This window comes from Dipteris shenzhenensis, chromosome 25 (genome assembly GCF_047967505.1).
Source record: "Dipteris shenzhenensis isolate YYH24624 ecotype China chromosome 25, Dip_SZ_1.0, whole genome shotgun sequence".
Taxonomy (NCBI): domain Eukaryota; kingdom Viridiplantae; phylum Streptophyta; class Polypodiopsida; order Gleicheniales; family Dipteridaceae; genus Dipteris; species Dipteris shenzhenensis.
In genome coordinates this window covers 23120474-23137292 of record NC_141620.1, presented here as the reverse complement: position 1 = coordinate 23137292, position 16819 = coordinate 23120474, and the positions used below count along the sequence as shown (strand labels likewise).

At 43.2% G+C, this 16819-nt stretch overlaps 1 protein-coding gene across 4 annotated transcripts in view; it reads left to right on the top strand.

The window, feature by feature from the left end:
• Positions 1–10145, top strand: part of LOC147885627 (uncharacterized) — a 94069-nt gene extending 83924 nt beyond the window's left edge. For all 4 annotated transcript variants that reach the window (XM_087396678.1, XM_087396679.1, XM_087396676.1 and 1 more), the window contains one exon: positions 9889–10145. In XM_087396678.1, coding sequence (XP_087252804.1) covers positions 9889–9979 — 91 coding nt within the window. In that variant the 3' untranslated portion in view covers positions 9980–10145. The remainder of the gene's footprint in view (positions 1–9888) is intronic.
• Positions 10146–16819: the final 6674 nt, after the last annotated feature.

Sequence of the window (16819 nt, the reverse complement as noted above, 5' to 3'; positions counted from 1 at the left end):
CCCACGGTGTTAGTTGCATGGCATGGTCAGCCTCTATCCGAAGCTACTTGGGAATCCATATACCAGTTGCGGAGAGTGTTTTTAGATTTCATCATCGAGGACGCTGATGCTTGAAGAGGGAAGGAATGTTATGCTCTAGCCGAGATAGCATGACCTCGGAAAGATCGGTGGGCATTTTCTCTTAGATGACCGACTTCTGTAATATTTAATGTGCGTAAATAAAATGGTCAAGAGAAGTAACTGCCAAGGTCCTAGGTGAGGGTGTAATGGCATTGACTAGGTGGTTCTGAGTGCTAAGGCCTAGGTGCACCTAAATGTGTAATAATGCCAAGGGGCAATTGGTTTAATTGTGCCCCAAGAGAGGGATAAATGGTGTACCAAGAAAAAGGGCTAAAATGATGACATGTGGCAGAGGGAACCATCTAGGGAGTCATGGGTTTTGTGGATAGGCATGAGAGACAAAAATTACGTATCAGATGAAACATGCGATCCACGAAGTTGGCTGGGTGGAAATACGAGATGCCATCGCCCGTGATAGACGAAATCGAAGAAGAGAATTAGCTAAGGTTCGTTTCACAAGCACTCAAAGTTTCCTCCCAGCCAACCTCAGTGGTAGCAAACTCTCAGAACAGCCAACTACGTGAAGGCTCCAGCTTGCAGATTCCACCAAGCTCCAACTCCCGAGATGGATCTAGTATGCCACATGTCTACATTTGAGGGCATCTCCTCAATGCATCATTTACCCCTCTCTTGGGATATCATTGAAATCATTTGCCCCTTGGCACATTTAATGCATTTAGACCCCTTAGCCTTAGATCCACCTAGTCTTGTGCCATGTCACCCTCACCAAGGACCTTGACCTTGATTTCTTTTTGTTCATTTACGTGAAGCCTAAACAAATATAATACAAACATTGATCCTTTAGAGGAAAATGTCGACTGACCCTTCCGAGGTCATGTTGCCTCAACTTGAGCGTAACACTTATTCTATTCAAACTACTTCTAGATGAGATAAAGACTTGACCAAGAGCTTCCCAACAAGCCTCTTTGAGATGTAAACCATTACAATGTCCTTATCTTGACTCCCCTATGATTGCCAGCAAATCTGAAAGTTGGATTTTAATGATAGCATTTGTAGGCGGCCACTTGTTTACCAAAATCTTAAGAAGAAAATCTGTGACTTCAACATTATAAAACGTCCCCAAAAGTGATTTTTAATAGGGTTCCAAACTATTCCCTGCTCCCTATGGTGGTGCCTTTGGCTGAGCTCATGTGGAGCCTTGTTCTTGCAAAGGTCACCGTTAAGTTATTGTAAAATTCTCTCTCCTCTATGGATGCCCCCAAAAAGACAATGAAAAACCACATGTTGACTTTTAATGAAGACATAAATCATGCATGAATCAAGAGCTTGGGGCATTGGGTCAAAAGCCTTCCACATATCCAGAAGGAGTTGTATATGTGATACTTCACGTGCTCTATGACACCTTGAAGTATAAAAACATGGCCCGCTTCTAGTGTGGGCTCTTGGAAGGATTTGAAAATCCTTCCGGATGATTGTATATCACACACCGTTTCTTCTCTCCCTCTGTTCTCACTGCCTGATCACGGGAGTAGCACCTTACTATACCTCCCAGCCAACTCTGCCAAGACTACCAAGCAAGAGAGATAGAGCTGCACACACATTCACGTGGACAAATCTAAATCCTTATCTTCTCTCACTAGCCTTGACAGACCCCAAATCCCTAGATAGATCTAGATGCCACATGTCCTCCATATAGGGCCTTCCTAATGCAACATTTCACCCCTCTCTTGGGATGCATTTAATTCCTTGCCCCTAGGCATAATCTTTGCACTAGGCCCTTGGCCTCAGATCTATCTAGTCTGGTGCTATCAGCCCTCACCTAGGACCTTGACATTAATCCCTCCCGATCATTTACATAAAGCGCAAACACATATATTACAAAGATAGATCCTATAAGGGAAATGTCGACTGATTCTTCCGAGGTCATGCTACCTCGACTAGAGCGTAACATTCCTTCCCTCTTCAGACATCAGCGTCCTCGATGATAAAGTCTGGGAACACTCTCCGCAACTGATATACGGATTCCCAGGTAGCTTCAGATAGAGGCTGACCATGCCATGCAACCAACACCGTGGGTATCTTCCGATTTCGTATTTGCATTGTTCCTCGGTCCAGGATTCTTGTTGGTTTGCGCCTTGCAATATCCTCTATCTCCTGAAACAAAACCACACCTTCGATTAGTGAGTCACCAATATGTAAAAATTTCTTTAAACGTGAAACATGAAAAACCGGGTGCACCTTACACCCCTGTGGCAATTCTAATTTATAGGCCACACTGCCTATTCTCTTTAGAATTAACCACGGCCCACAGTATCGAGGTGATAACTTAGCACACTCTCCTGAAGTCAACGACTTCGAGTGTGAAGGAATTCTGAGAAAAACTTTTTCTCCTTCTTCAAATACTCTTATAGACCGATTTTCATCCGCATACACCTTGGCTCTATCCATAGCCTGGCGGATGTTAGCTCTCGTAAGTGCTAGCATCTCCCGCATCTGAACTACAAAGTTCGCGGCACTAGGCACTTTCTGAGGTACTCCAACTATAGTCGGATTGGCTGGTCTATAACCATAGTTCAGCTCAAACGGACTGAACCCGGTAGATGAATGTTTTCGATCATTGTAGGCAAACTCCAACAATGGCAACCACTTGTCCCATGTATGTTGCCTCAATGACACATATGCTCTCAGCATATCCTCTAAAGTCTGGTTGACTCTCTCCGTCTGACCATCCGTCTCAGGATGATCCCCACTACTCATTCCCAACTCAGTCCTTAGTGTCTCAAATACCGCGGTCCAAAAGTGACCGGTAAACCTGACATCTCTGTCTGACACTATGGATCTAGGCAATCCATGCAGACGAAATATATGTCTAATAAACAACTCCGCTACTTGCGGGGCACTAATAGACTCTCTAGTCGGAATGAAGTGAGCCATCTTGGTTAGACGATCAACCACCACAAGGATAGAATTATACCCTCCTTGTGTTGCAGGTAACCCTACAATAAAGTCCATGGAAATGCTCTCCCACTTACTTAGTGGTATTTCCAAGGGCTGTAAAAGTCCGGGTGGCTTCACCCGCTCGGCCTCACTTACCTGACACGAGAAACACCGTGTCACATATTCATGAATATGCTTTTTCATCTTTGGCCAAAAGAAATCTCGCTTCACGAGATCATATGTCTTCTCGACACGTGGGTGTCCCGCACACGGGCTATCATGGCATTGTCGAATGACTCTCTGCCTGAGATCATTCTGACCAGGTACTACAACCTTGCCATTTCTAACTAGCATACCATCCCTTATGGTATATCTTGCATAAGTTTGGCCTTTTCTGGATGCCAGGTCATCCTTTTCATTTTCCCCGGGTTTTAACACATGAGCCTTAGGCCATAAGCTCTGGACAAACTCGTCCACCTTTTGAGTTTCTCTGATCTCGGTCATTAGAGCACTCTCTAATACCGTGAAACTCAGGTTGTGCATAATGCGAGACAACGCATCAGCTACCTTATTGTCTTTTCCTCTTCGGTACCGAATCGTTAGATTAAACTCCTGCATGAGCTCTGCCCACCTAGCTTGGCGGCCCCTCAAGTCAGGCTGTTTACAAAAATGTTTCAGAGTATCATGATCTACATCCACATAAAACTCTGAACCATACAAATAATGCCTCCATGTTTTCAAAGCATGGATAACAGCATACAACTCTAATTCATGAGTTGGCCAATTCCTTTGAGAGGGAGAAAGCTTCTTGCTTTCAAAGGCTACTGGCCTTCCCTCTTGAAGGAGGACTGCTCCTACCGCAATGCCACTTGCATCGGTTTCTAGGAACAGCGGTTTCTGGGGATCAACTATTTTTAACACCGGTCCTGAGACCACAGCTTGTTTTATGGTGTTAAAACTTTCCTGTTGATTCTGTCCCCAAATAAAAGGTACTTTATCTGAGGTCAGATCAGTCAATGGCGATACTATTCCGGAATATCCTTTGATATGCCTTCTATAAAACTGGACAAATCCCAAGAATGATCGCAACGCGGTCAGACTCTGAGGGATGGGCCAAGTTAGTATCGTAGCCACTTTCTTCGGATCCATTTCTACCCCCTGTGGAGTAATTATGAACCCTAAGTATTCAAGCCTAACCATACACAGTATAGTTTTCTTTTTATTCACGTAAAGACTGGCTTTCCTCAAAGTACTGAACACTATCCTTAAGTGTTCACAATGCTCAGTAACACTCTTACTGAATATCAAGATATCGTCAATGAAATGTACTACGAACTTTCCGATATACGGACGTAGTAAATCATTCATAAGCATGACGAAGGTCGCTGAAGCATTGGTAAGTCCGAAAGGCATTACCAAAAACTCATAATGACCAAACCTGCTTCTAAAAGCGGTTTTATGCACATCCTCGGCTCTAATCCGGATCTGATGGTAGCCACACTTAAGATCTATCTTGCTGAAAATCACGGCTCCATGTAATGCATCTAGCAAATCATCAATCCGAGCCATCGGATACCTGTGCTTAACAGTGATATTATTCAATGCTCTGTAATCTATACAGAGGCGAAACGTATCATCCTTTTTCCTCTTTAATATCACTGGTGAAGCAAAAGGTGAGAAACTTGGTTGAATCTGCCCCAACTTGAGGTATTCTTCCAGTTGCCTACGCACCTCCGCTTCTTCAATAAAACTCATTCTATAGGGAGGTCTATTTACAGGTTCTGCCCCCGGGATCAGTTCAATCTTATGCTGAACTTTCCGCTCTGGAGGTAACCCATAAGGTAGTTCATCCCTAAAACATTCAGAGAACTCCTCTATTATAAGATTAGCCAGCTTGGCCATCTCATCACTTTGCGTAACATGAGTGCTAGCCGAAGACTCATCTACCGACTCTACCGATGCTGTACAAAGGTATAAAGACTCTACTTGAGCCTTTCTGATTTCCATCACGGAAACCAACGGTCCCTGAGGTATATCTCTTTCACCTCGCAAGACATAAAGCACATCATTCATCTTGAATTGATATACGTGCTTTTTCCAATCAATGGCTGGATTCTTTCTAGAATGCCACGCCATTCCCAGGGCTATATCCGCATGAGCAAGCTTGGTTATTTCAAAATCAAGCTTCTCAGTATAGTCCTGAATCCGAAGCTCCAACTGGGTAACCCTTTGGTCCCATACTTCAGTTGAACTTCCATCGGCCATCCTGACTGTATACGCATAGTCAGATGGACTTGTCTTTAATTTCAGCCTCTTCACGAGCTTGGAGTTAATCACATTGTGAGTTGACGCTGAGTCAAACAACACAATGACATCATGACTGGCCACTTGCCCTTTCATTTTGATTAACTCCGTATCATTGAAGGCTGTATACCCCGTTGCTGCGGGCTTAGATAGGATGTTATCAGGTGCACTCGTCACTAACTTAGTAACAGACACACAGAACAAACAAGGTACTAACCTCTGAGAAGATCCCGCTAGCTGAATCTGCATCTCTTCTGCTCTGGGACTTCCTGCATCTCCACGTCGCACTCTGAGATCACCATCTCAGCCATTCGACGATCTTTATTACGTGGACAATCTCTCCACTGATGAGGTTGAAGGCAACCAAAGCATAAGCCTTCTCTCCTCGCTTTTTTCCTTTGTTCCGGGTTCAAGGGAGACTTAGACCAAGCCCGGGCTGCCATTGGAGTTACTTTTCTCTTCACTCCAATGGTGGTACTTGGTTTAGGAGTTTCAGCCGGTCTCGCCTGCTTGGCTTGACCACTCGGCTGCGAACCACTCCCTCTACTAGTCCACTTCTTCTTAAACCCAGATTTCTTTGGATACCCATACTGGGTTCCGACCTGTGCAAACCCACTTGGCTTGCTGCCCTTGGCATCCTCGTAGTTCAGGGCTATAGCTATTGCATCATCTAGCGTGTTCGCGTACTTAGCCCGAACCTCCATTTTTATTCGATCATTCAATCCAAATATGAAATCTTTCACTTGGATTGATTGAGGCAGGGGTTCGTCAACCTTCATTACACTCTCTCGAAACTTATCAGTGTATTCTGCCACTGATAAATTTCTCTGACGCAGGTTCCTATATTGATCCCAAGCTCGGGATGCCTCGTCAGGAGGTAAGAAGTGTTTCCTGAACTCTCTTTTAAACCCCTCCCAGGTAGTGGATGCTAGGCCATCTTTTTGTTGTTTAATCCACCACCGATCCGCAGCCTCACTAAACATATGGGTGGCCTCGCGGATCTTTTTGATGTCATTTCTGATCTCACAAATGGCGAACGCCTCGTCCCATTTGTGTAGCCAGGTCTCAATGACATCGGAGCTACGGTCGTTCATCCGACCAGAATACTTTTCCGGTCTGTAATTAGCAATATTTGGCACTTTAGCCTTCCTAGGCTCGACCGTATGGACACTAGACTCCAGTTCCATTGGAGCCTTTCCCTTCTCTTCTCGAGAAGGTCTGGTAGACATACTCTGTAGCACTCTCCTAAGTTCCGATTGCCCTGCGTTGGCTTGTAATTGCTGCGCTAACAACTGTTGCAAGGCATCTTCCAGCAATGCAATCCTGCCAGATAAAGTGTGAGCTACTGGGCGCGATCCCTGCTGGGTCGGCCAGACTCCTGATTCACCAGGGTCCCTCCTGGAAGCTCCTTCTTCTGCTTCCATTTAGTTCAGTAGGTGGTTTGTTTTGGGGCTTTCTTTTTTTTTTTTTTTAAACACCCCTAGAACACTGTAATCACAAGCTGACACTCTGAACACAATTCCCTATACTAGGGAATTCCTGCAATCCCACCTTCACACCGATCACGCATTTAATATAGGCATGTATCACATATGGCGCTTTTCCCTGTACTAGGGAAATTCCTGCAGTCAAATTCTAACTGAAGCACACAGGCATCTACACAGGCATCATATGTCCCTATAACATCGTAGACCGTAAATTCTATGCAAGCGGAGCATCAGCAAATTGACTCAAAAGAAAAAAACACCGAATTGACACAAGTGACAGAGAGCTCCCTGGTCTATGAACTCGTTCACCAGTTAGGCCCGCGAGATAGTCACAAATCCAGATATCCACGAAACCTGCTCTCTGATCGGAACCTGTATAAGGAACTCAAGTCTAACCCCTGTCACGGATCAACCCTCCACGTACTGTCTACTTGTAAATAATACGTGGCTGTCAAACCCTTTGTAGTCTCTGAGTTACTGATCGGCGCCGTGCCTTCAGAGATCCCTGTTCCGTCAGGGCTCCGGTGATACCAACTGTCACACCGCTTCAGTCGATGACGATCTCCCACTCCTGGACTAGTACCTGCGCTAACGATCTACTCTCCAGCTAACCCCTCGAACTGCCTTTGTCAAAAGTGCGCTGCACAGCGACGTCGCGATCGACGCGTCACCTGATCTAACAGTCTGGACGATCGACCAGACCACCATCAGCCCGTCACTGCTCACGGACCGCTGCGAAATCGCCATAGTCCTTGCTTGTGGGCATCGCCGAATCAGTGAATCCACCAACCTACGGGACCCCAGTCTTAAGCCTGTTCGTTCGTCGATTCGTAGGCCCCCACGTTCAGCCCATCGACTTGCGCTGCCCACAGATCTTACGCTCCACGCCTTTCCCCTACACAGCCTAAGCTCTGATACCAACTATCACACACCGTTTCTTCTCTCCCTCTGTTCTCACTGCCTGATCACGGGAGTAGCACCTTACTATACCTCCCAGCCAACTCTGCCAAGACTACCAAGCAAGAGAGATAGAGCTGCACACACATTCACGTGGACAAATCTAAATCCTTATCTTCTCTCACTAGCCTTGACAGACCCCAAATCCCTAGATAGATCTAGATGCCACATGTCCTCCATATAGGGCCTTCCTAATGCAACATTTCACCCCTCTCTTGGGATGCATTTAATTCCTTGCCCCTAGGCATAATCTTTGCACTAGGCCCTTGGCCTCAGATCTATCTAGTCTGGTGCTATCAGCCCTCACCTAGGACCTTGACATTAATCCCTCCCGATCATTTACATAAAGCGCAAACACATATATTACAAAGATAGATCCTATAAGGGAAATGTCGACTGATTCTTCCGAGGTCATGCTACCTCGACTAGAGCGTAACATTGTAAGCTTCAGTTGGGAAGTCACCTCAGAGGAAGTGAAAGAAATTTGAACAAACTGATGCAGTCCTAGCCTTTGGATTGGATTCTCAGAGATGGTAGGCCGTATTATCACTCTATTTTTCTTGGGGGCTTTTACAAGGTTAGGTATCACACTCGAGGTCATAGGACTTCGACGAGGTTAAGATGCGATGCCTTGGTTTTCGATGTTCACTCTGGGGGCACGTTATCCATGTCCAAGGATGAGGATATCCTTGTGCATGCTGTTTTTGAGTCTGTCAGGGTTTTGGGACATGTGAGGAGCAGTGTTTATCTAATTCAGTTGGTACCTAGACTCAAGCCTAGGATGACATGGGTTGACCATGAGAAGATCCTCGCTCTCTTTCGTTATACGGTTAGCAATGCCCGGAGGTTTCAGCTCAGTCTCAGGGGTTGGAAGCCCGCCAGAGCTCCTCATTGGGAATTTTCAGATTTCTCTAGTCTTGCAGAGATCTTTTTGGAGGAGACTCTGGACAGTATGAACAGGAATTTTCTTTTAATCTAGTATGCATCTAGCTGACTTTGCTATGACTGTATTTTTCCTCTTTGCAACTTCACTCTACTAAGGAGTGTACTTGTTACATATGAGTCTGTTTCCTTATTCAATATATTATGGAGAATTTAGTAAATTCTTTTGACTTGCACTCATCTTCATTGTCACGTCGGATGATTTTTGTTATGTTTTTAATTTTCTATCCTTCTAGAGTTTTAAATACATTGATAGCATCTGATTTCTTCTTGAGAATGAAGGTTCATATCTTTTGGAGTGACATCTATGAAAGTGATGAAATATAAACCTTTATTTAATGATAAAGTTAAGGCATAACCCCAAATGTCTGAAAGCATGATCTGGAGTATATCAAGTCAACTAGACCGTGAAATGGGAGAAGGGTGATGGTGTCACTTTCCCATGCAGCATGATGGGGAAACATCTTTTTGAAAATATACTCATGAAAGGCCTTGAACCATGTTTCTTTGCCTGGGTGAAAGCATGCTTTTAAATTGAGGTGTCCAAACCTTGGTGCCATAGTGTGCTTAAGTAAGCATCTTGGTTCTTATGAGTAGCTGTCAAAGCTCTTTGATATGGGTGCCGATGAAGAAAGTTCATTTTGTCAATTTTAGCACCTTTTGCAATGTTGATTTTGTTTGGACTGAACATCTCTCGGACTTGCAAACAAACTTGTTAAATACTAATTCTATATCATTTCAGTCATCTGGCCAAATGAAAAGAGATTCTGTGCCATTGCTAGAACAAAGAAAGCAATCTCCTATGCTTTGTGCAATGCTTTTATAATTGGGGAGAGGGAGATTGCCAATTTGTGCTATCTTATGTGAAATATTATCATCCATGATTATACATTCTTTTGCATACTTGTCCAAATGTATTTCTGAAACCATTCTTCCTTTTGAGACATGATTGCTTGCTCTGGAATTAAGCTACAAAGTACCTTCATCGTTTTCTAAATGCTTTGAACTTGCTGCATTTAAGTACTGAGAAATATGGACTTGATGCTGGACTTTCTAAAGTGTGATAGTTTGTTATATGACCGTTTTCTTGTGAATGTAATCATTCCATAATGGACAGGAGTGGGCCAACATGTCTGGGAATCTTGTAATATTGTTAATTATGTATCTTTGTGATGTTTAGGTACCACTCGATGATTGTGCATTTGGATGGAAGCCAATCAGGACATGGTTGGAGGCTTGAGACACTTGGTGTTAATGAATGCTCACTGTAAATAAGGGCTGATATCAAAGTTCTGCTGTGCTTTTCTGTATTGGCAAGACCTATCGAAAATGTAAATGAGGGTTTGCATCACAATTCAGCTGGAAATCTTCTGATTGGAAGGTATACATAACCATAATGTAAAGCTACTGTTATAGTCCTCAACTGGAATTTCCGAATTCAAAGTAATATATTGTACATGAAAAATTTCCCCTTTTTTTGGGGGGGGAGGGGGGGGGGGATACAACAGTATACTTGTCTTAACGTTTATTCAAAATTTCCACATGATGTCATATATTATAGGATGTGTGAAACTTGTGTTCTAAAGATAAAGGGCTAACTTGAAGTTTTGCATGTAAATCCATCCAAAAGTAATTTAGCATGTTATATCCTGTCTAGAAAAAGTATTGCAAGAGGAGTGCCAAGCATGTAGCATCCAGAGCTTAAGGAAAATCGTGTAGATTCGCTAAAATAAAGAATAAGCTACAATCCATTCTCCTAGGGAGCGACTAGGGCCAAGTTTTCACAGGTCTGGGCATACCCTACACTCGACAAATGTAAAGGATTCAGTGTGTGCAACAAATCATTGAAAGCCTGAGACGTATCTCTTTACATTGGTTTGGGAGGTGCATTGAGTCTATACGTTCTGCAGCTGAAATTAAGTACAGAAGGTACCTCTCAAAGTGGCATAGTGGAATTGATGGAGATTGAACTGAAGTTGAGCTCTCTTTCCAAACAAAACATGTGCGAGTGCAAGACTGGAGAGGGGTTTTCAGTTTTCGTGACTCAGGGACCTACGTAGTCTGTATAAGCCATATCCACAGATTCTCTATGCAAAGGAAGCCAGAGGGATTATGAGGCTTTTCTAGCTTTGATATTACAAAATGCCGAATCTGCCCATGCAGACAAGATGAGGTAGAAGTTGGGTTCAAGTGGCTTAGTCAAGAAATTTGATATTGTGAAGTGACTAAAATTTGTGGCTATGTTGGGCCTTGATTCCTTAGGTGATGCCTTTAGCTGCTCAAAGATAATGTTTTGATTATTCCGAGTTGGGGTTTCTTTTTCCAGCTGTCCAGTGGCTGATGGAAAGACCTGAAACTACATTGACTCTCTTGAAACAAGGTAATTAAGAGCAGAATGCCCCACCTCCTTGCACTGATAGTAGCGAGGAAAGTGGTAAGCCAACGAAAGTTGTGGGTATCTCCTTAGTTCCTTTGGGATCATCTGGTAGTTACCCAACATGGAAGCTTTCTGTGCAAAACGATGCTGTACTAAAAGAGAAAAAGGTAGATAAGGAAAAGCTATCCAATTGGAATGTATGGGTTCTTTATTGAATCAAAGTTATCATCCACAAGGATGCATCAATTTTACGAGCAAAAACCTATGAGCAGGTTTATCCGAGCGTGCTTTTTAAGAAATTTAAAAAATTATATTTCTTTAGGAAACATGGTTTTTACACTTTTATTTTCACTAGAACTAGATCCCTTTATCATAAAAATATACAGACTAGTCACGCATTCATTTTTAAACAACATAAATTTTCTTATTTATAGACATCCCTTTGTATCCTTGTTATTATCTTTAAAAAGTGTTAAAAAATAAGTCCTTTAAGAAACATCCCTCATAATCACTCTCAATGTAATAATACTATACATATATAATTACTTATTAACACACTTATATCATATGGCAATATCTTTCTAGTGTTTTTATAGCATAAATAACAAGATATTTATGGACATGTTTCTAAAGAAGTTTAAATTACTATAAATAAGTATTAAACTTGGGCTTATATATCACTCTCATAAAATACATTGAATATATAATACTATATATGCAATATTTTTTAAAATATAACTCCGTAGATGTCCTCAAATGGGGTGTTCCGATCAATTTGAGTGGTTGAAGGACTATATTTGGACATTGGATGTGAAAGTTATGTCACTTTTAGAAGTGTTGTCTAAGGTACTTCAAAGAGGTTTCGTTGGCGAAACTACCTGGATGGCTTGTTTCAATGAGTTTTCTTTGAAGAAACCCTTTCATGAAGCTAGTTTGAGAGAGATTTTTCAATGTCACTCCTTATTAAGTAAAAGTTGTAAGAAGAATCATAAGGAAATTTTCATAGAGAAGTCTACTCTACATGTGGGTTTCTTCAAAAGCCATCCCATTATGTTCTCATCATTCCTAAAGATTCACGTAAAGATTTGTATATAGAATAGGCATTGCTATAATACTTTGCATATTTTAAAGTGAAACTATGTTTTCTTCTGATCCATTTTTGCCATATTTTTGCATACTTGGAAGTTTTTTTTCTCCTTTGCTCGAACACTGGAAAGATTGTGCTCGAAAAATGCTCGTTCCCTCATCCAGAACAGTTAGCTTTTGAAACCCGTCTGCTCCAAATTGAATTTTTATATAAGAAATCATAATCGGAGAGGCATGCTTTCACCTTAAACATTGCAGCTGGCTACGGTAAAATACTTTTTCTGCAGACTGCTAATAGCCTAGAAGTGCTAGGTGCCGCTTCCTTCCAATCATGCACATCAACCTTAAGTACAAAGTCCATTATTTCTGCTCTACCTCTAATTTATATGAAACTTCAGCAAATAGAACCGTTGAAATGATGTAGACTTCAGAAATTTCCTGGCTTGTGCCGCCATGATCTAGGAAATGTTTTCATGGCTAGAGGTAAGGATCAACCAGTACACTTTTTGCATGGTGTTTGCTTGAATGGGTAGTCCAACTGTGTCTTCATTGATTAAAATTCTAAGCCACCTATCATCATCAATATTTCAATGCAAGTGCAATTTTTGTTTAGGTGCAATGAAAAATCTTAAAGAGCTATTGGTGAAAGCTGATAATGTCTTCTTAATATACATTCTGACAGACTTGTCACGACGACTTGCAAATGTTTAATGTGCTGAATTCCTCGACATGCGGTTATTACTCCCTTTGAATACTTCTTGATTATCTGAAATTTGGCCATGATTCTTGCCAAGGGATTCTTTTTTATGTGTTTGCCTCACAGAGATTGTCGTCTTGATTTTTTTCAGTTCAATATTTTATCATGTGCTCCATCGCTCAAGGTGGCTCTTGTAATCAATTGTCCAAGTTACCTTGTATATACTGTAAGAAAACAATACAACTTCTGTGCTCAACAGATAATAGGATATCGTATGCAAGAGAGAAAAGCTGATAGTATGGAGAATCAAGAATTTGATTACTATAGAATTGGTACAATAGATGGCGCTGCCTTCCTAGCCGTGTGCTCCTGTGTGAGAAGCTTTGATGGCGTACTAGAAACAGTAGAGGACGGAGGCTGGATGCTAAGGAATCAAGGTTGTTGTAGTTAGTGATGATTATGGGCTTCACGGGCTTGCTCTTATATAGCCACCAGTCGTAGTCAGTTAGACCCAATCGGGAGACCAACTCAATCAGCCCAAACCGATCGCCTGGAGGTCGGTCTCGAAATAGGCCACTGACCACTCGTTAGAACTGTGGCGCATAATAGAGCAACTATCCTACGGTCTCTGTTCGGCCCAGAGCCATCCGGGATCATCTGGGACCCCAAACGGGCCCCGCAACCCGAGTGGGCTGTCTCGAAAAATGCTCCGTCTACTCGAAAAATGCTTTGTCTACCCTTCGTGCGGTCAGTCATGGGATGCCTTCCCGCGCTTACATGTACCCTAGTTAGCAGTGTGCCAACTCTATCTAAAGCTGTCCAGCCATCAGGCCATACTTGGCCCCCATCTGGTGTCCAAACTAGGACCTACCGGATAACCTAGCTACTCAAATGCCTTCTCCTCATATGGGGGGCTCACAAATAGAGTTAGCTGGTTCTCGCATAGTTACACAAGAGTGGAGCATTGATATCTAACACTCCCCCTCAATGTCCACCCGCAAGTGAACTACTTTTTTAGCCCAATGCCAAGTCAATGAAGATGCCTCTCCAACAAGTCTCTTTCAAGAGCCTTCGTGAAGATGTCCGCGGCATTCTCTATAGTCGGACAGTACACCAAGTCGACCTCTCCATCCATGATGAGCTCGCGTACAAAGCGATATTGAATCTCGATGTGTTTTTGGCAATTGCCATGCAACTCTGATTGTCACATGATAACTGTGTAGGCTTGTTCTGCATTGCACCCATGTTCCCTAAAATCCTCCTCAACCACACTCACAAGAAGCAAAACATGCTGATTTGTACTCAGCCTTGGTAGAAGAAAGAGCAACTGTAGGTTGCTTCTTGCTGACCCATGACACAGCTTCAGATCTAAGTAAGAAACAGTAACCTGTCACTGATCTCCTACTATCCACGTCTCCTGCCCAATCCGAGTCATAGAATCCAGTCAAGGTGTTGCCCTTGGTATAGGTGATGCCATAATCAAGTGTGCCTTTGATGTATTTCAGCACCCGTATCCCTGCCCTCCAATGATTCTCGCGAGGCTTATTGGAAAACCTGCTTAATACACCAATCACAAAACTGATGTCCGGCCTCGTGTTGCATAAGTAAATCAAGTTGCCCACAAGCCTTTTGTACTTTGCTTCGTCCACCAGTGGTGATGAATCCTCGTTTGAGAGCTTCACGTCAACCTCCACAGGGGTGCCAACTGTCTTGCACTCAGCCATGCCAAATGCCTTCAGTATCTCCCCAGCATACTTCAGTTGTAAGATGAAGATCTGTTTTGGCTCTTGCCAACTTCAATCCCCAAACAGAAATGCATCAGTTTGAGGTTTGTCATTTCAAACTCTCTTCCTAGCATGTGCTTTGTCTGCGAGATCTTCTCTTGATGGTTCCCTGTTATGACAAGGTCGTCCACATAAAGGATCACGATCATACACTTGCCTCCTTCTCTGTAGATATACAAATTTGCATCAGATGGGCTCCTCCTGAACCCGTTTTGCAGAAAGTAGACATCAATCCGTTCGTATTACGCTCATGGGGCCTGTTTCAGCCCATAAAGTGCCTTCTTTAGTTTACAGACTTTACCTTCTGAACCGGGGATCACAAATCTTGGTGGTTGTTCCACGTATAACTCCTCCTTGAGATCTCCATTTAGAAAGGTGGATTTTACATCCATCCAAAACATGGGCCAACTTTCCTGTGCTGCTAATGCCAAAACACTGCGAATTGTGGTTAGTCGAGTTGTGGGAGCGAAGGTATCTTGATAATCAAAACCATGTACCTGTGCGAATTCCTTTGCCACGAGCCGAGCCTTGTACTTATCCAACGTGCCGTCGGACTTGTACTTGGCCTTGTACACCCACTTGGTGCCGATTACCTTACATTTTGGTGGTCGATCCACAAGGTCCCAAGTGTTGTTCTTCATTATGGAGCCATACTCCATTGCATAGCCTCCACCCACCTATCATCACCATGTGCCTCTTCAAGACACTTGGGTTCTTCAGCATGGATCACTTCTATCATCAAAGCGTAGTTGACTTAGTGTTCCTGCGCCCTTCTTTGCTTCTCTAATCTCTTTGATCGGTGGTGTTCGGATGGTGCCTCCTCAATGGCTGGAGGTTCTCTGTCGTCCAAAAGTTGCTTTACCCACTTCGGGAATTGCCGTTGCCATTGTGGTTCTGCAGGCTCATCTTCCTCTTCTTCTTTATCATCTTGAATCCTCCCAAGCACCATTGAGGGAGTTCGGTCTGCTACTGGTGATTGTACTGGATGGATATCCTGGTCCTGGTTATCTGGGAAGGAAGCATCCTCCTCCAATTGATGCGGCTATTCTAAGAAGACCACATTGCGACTTACTATTACCTTCTTGATAACAAGATTATACAGGTGGTAACCCTTTGCCTCCTCACTGTAGCCCAAGAAAATACATTTTCGGCTCTTCGATTCCCATTTGGTCCTGTTGGCATCAGGGACATGCATAAAACAGTCACAGCCAAAAACTCTAAAATGTGCAGCTGAAGTTTTCTTACCAGAAAAGGCCTGCAATGGAGTCATCTTGTTCACAGCCTTTGTGTAGCTACGATTTAGAATGTAAACTGCCGTGTTACAAGCCTCAGCCCAGAAAGTCTTTGGCAAATCTTTCCCTTTCATCATACTCCTGCCCATTTCGCAGATGACGCGCATCTTGCGCTCTGCTACTCCATTTTGCTGTGGTGTATGTGGCGGGGGTTTCTGCCTCTTGATCCCGTGACTTTTGCAGTAACTTTCGAATTCACCTAATGTGAACTCACCACCTCTGTCTGATCTCAGCTTCTTCAACTTCGTACCCGATTCTTTCTCGACCATTATATGCCATTCTTTGAACTTACCAAAGGCCTCATCTTTAGTCTTCAAGAAGTATATCCATATCCTTCTACTATAGTCGTCGATTAGCGTCATGAAGTAGTAGGAACCACCCAAAGCTTCCATCTCCATCTTTCCGCAGAGGTTCGTGTGAACGATAGAGGAGCCTTTGCCCTGCTGGCCTCTTTAGGAAAGGGCTGCCGATGCTGCTTGCCCATCATGCAAGCTTCACATACATCGGGCAGATCTGTAATTTCTGGTAGGTCTGCAATCATTCCACTTTTATGCATCTCTTTTAAAGAACTAAGGTTTAGATGACCAAACCTCTCATGCCACAGCTTACTGTTGCTCACATCAGCTCGAGCACTGAAAGCTGAGAGTTCGTAGATGTTGTTGCGCCATGTACCTTTACCAATGACCTTCCCTTGAAGATCCAAAATCTGTGCGCCATTCTTATCGAAGTAAACTTTGAGGTCCCGATCCGTGATCGCAGAAACGGATAACAAGTTCCTCTTTATGTCTGGCACATATAGAACATCGGACAACTGTCTTACAACTCCATCTAACTTGAGAGTAATCATACCTTTTTCTTTTGCTTGACATTTTGCA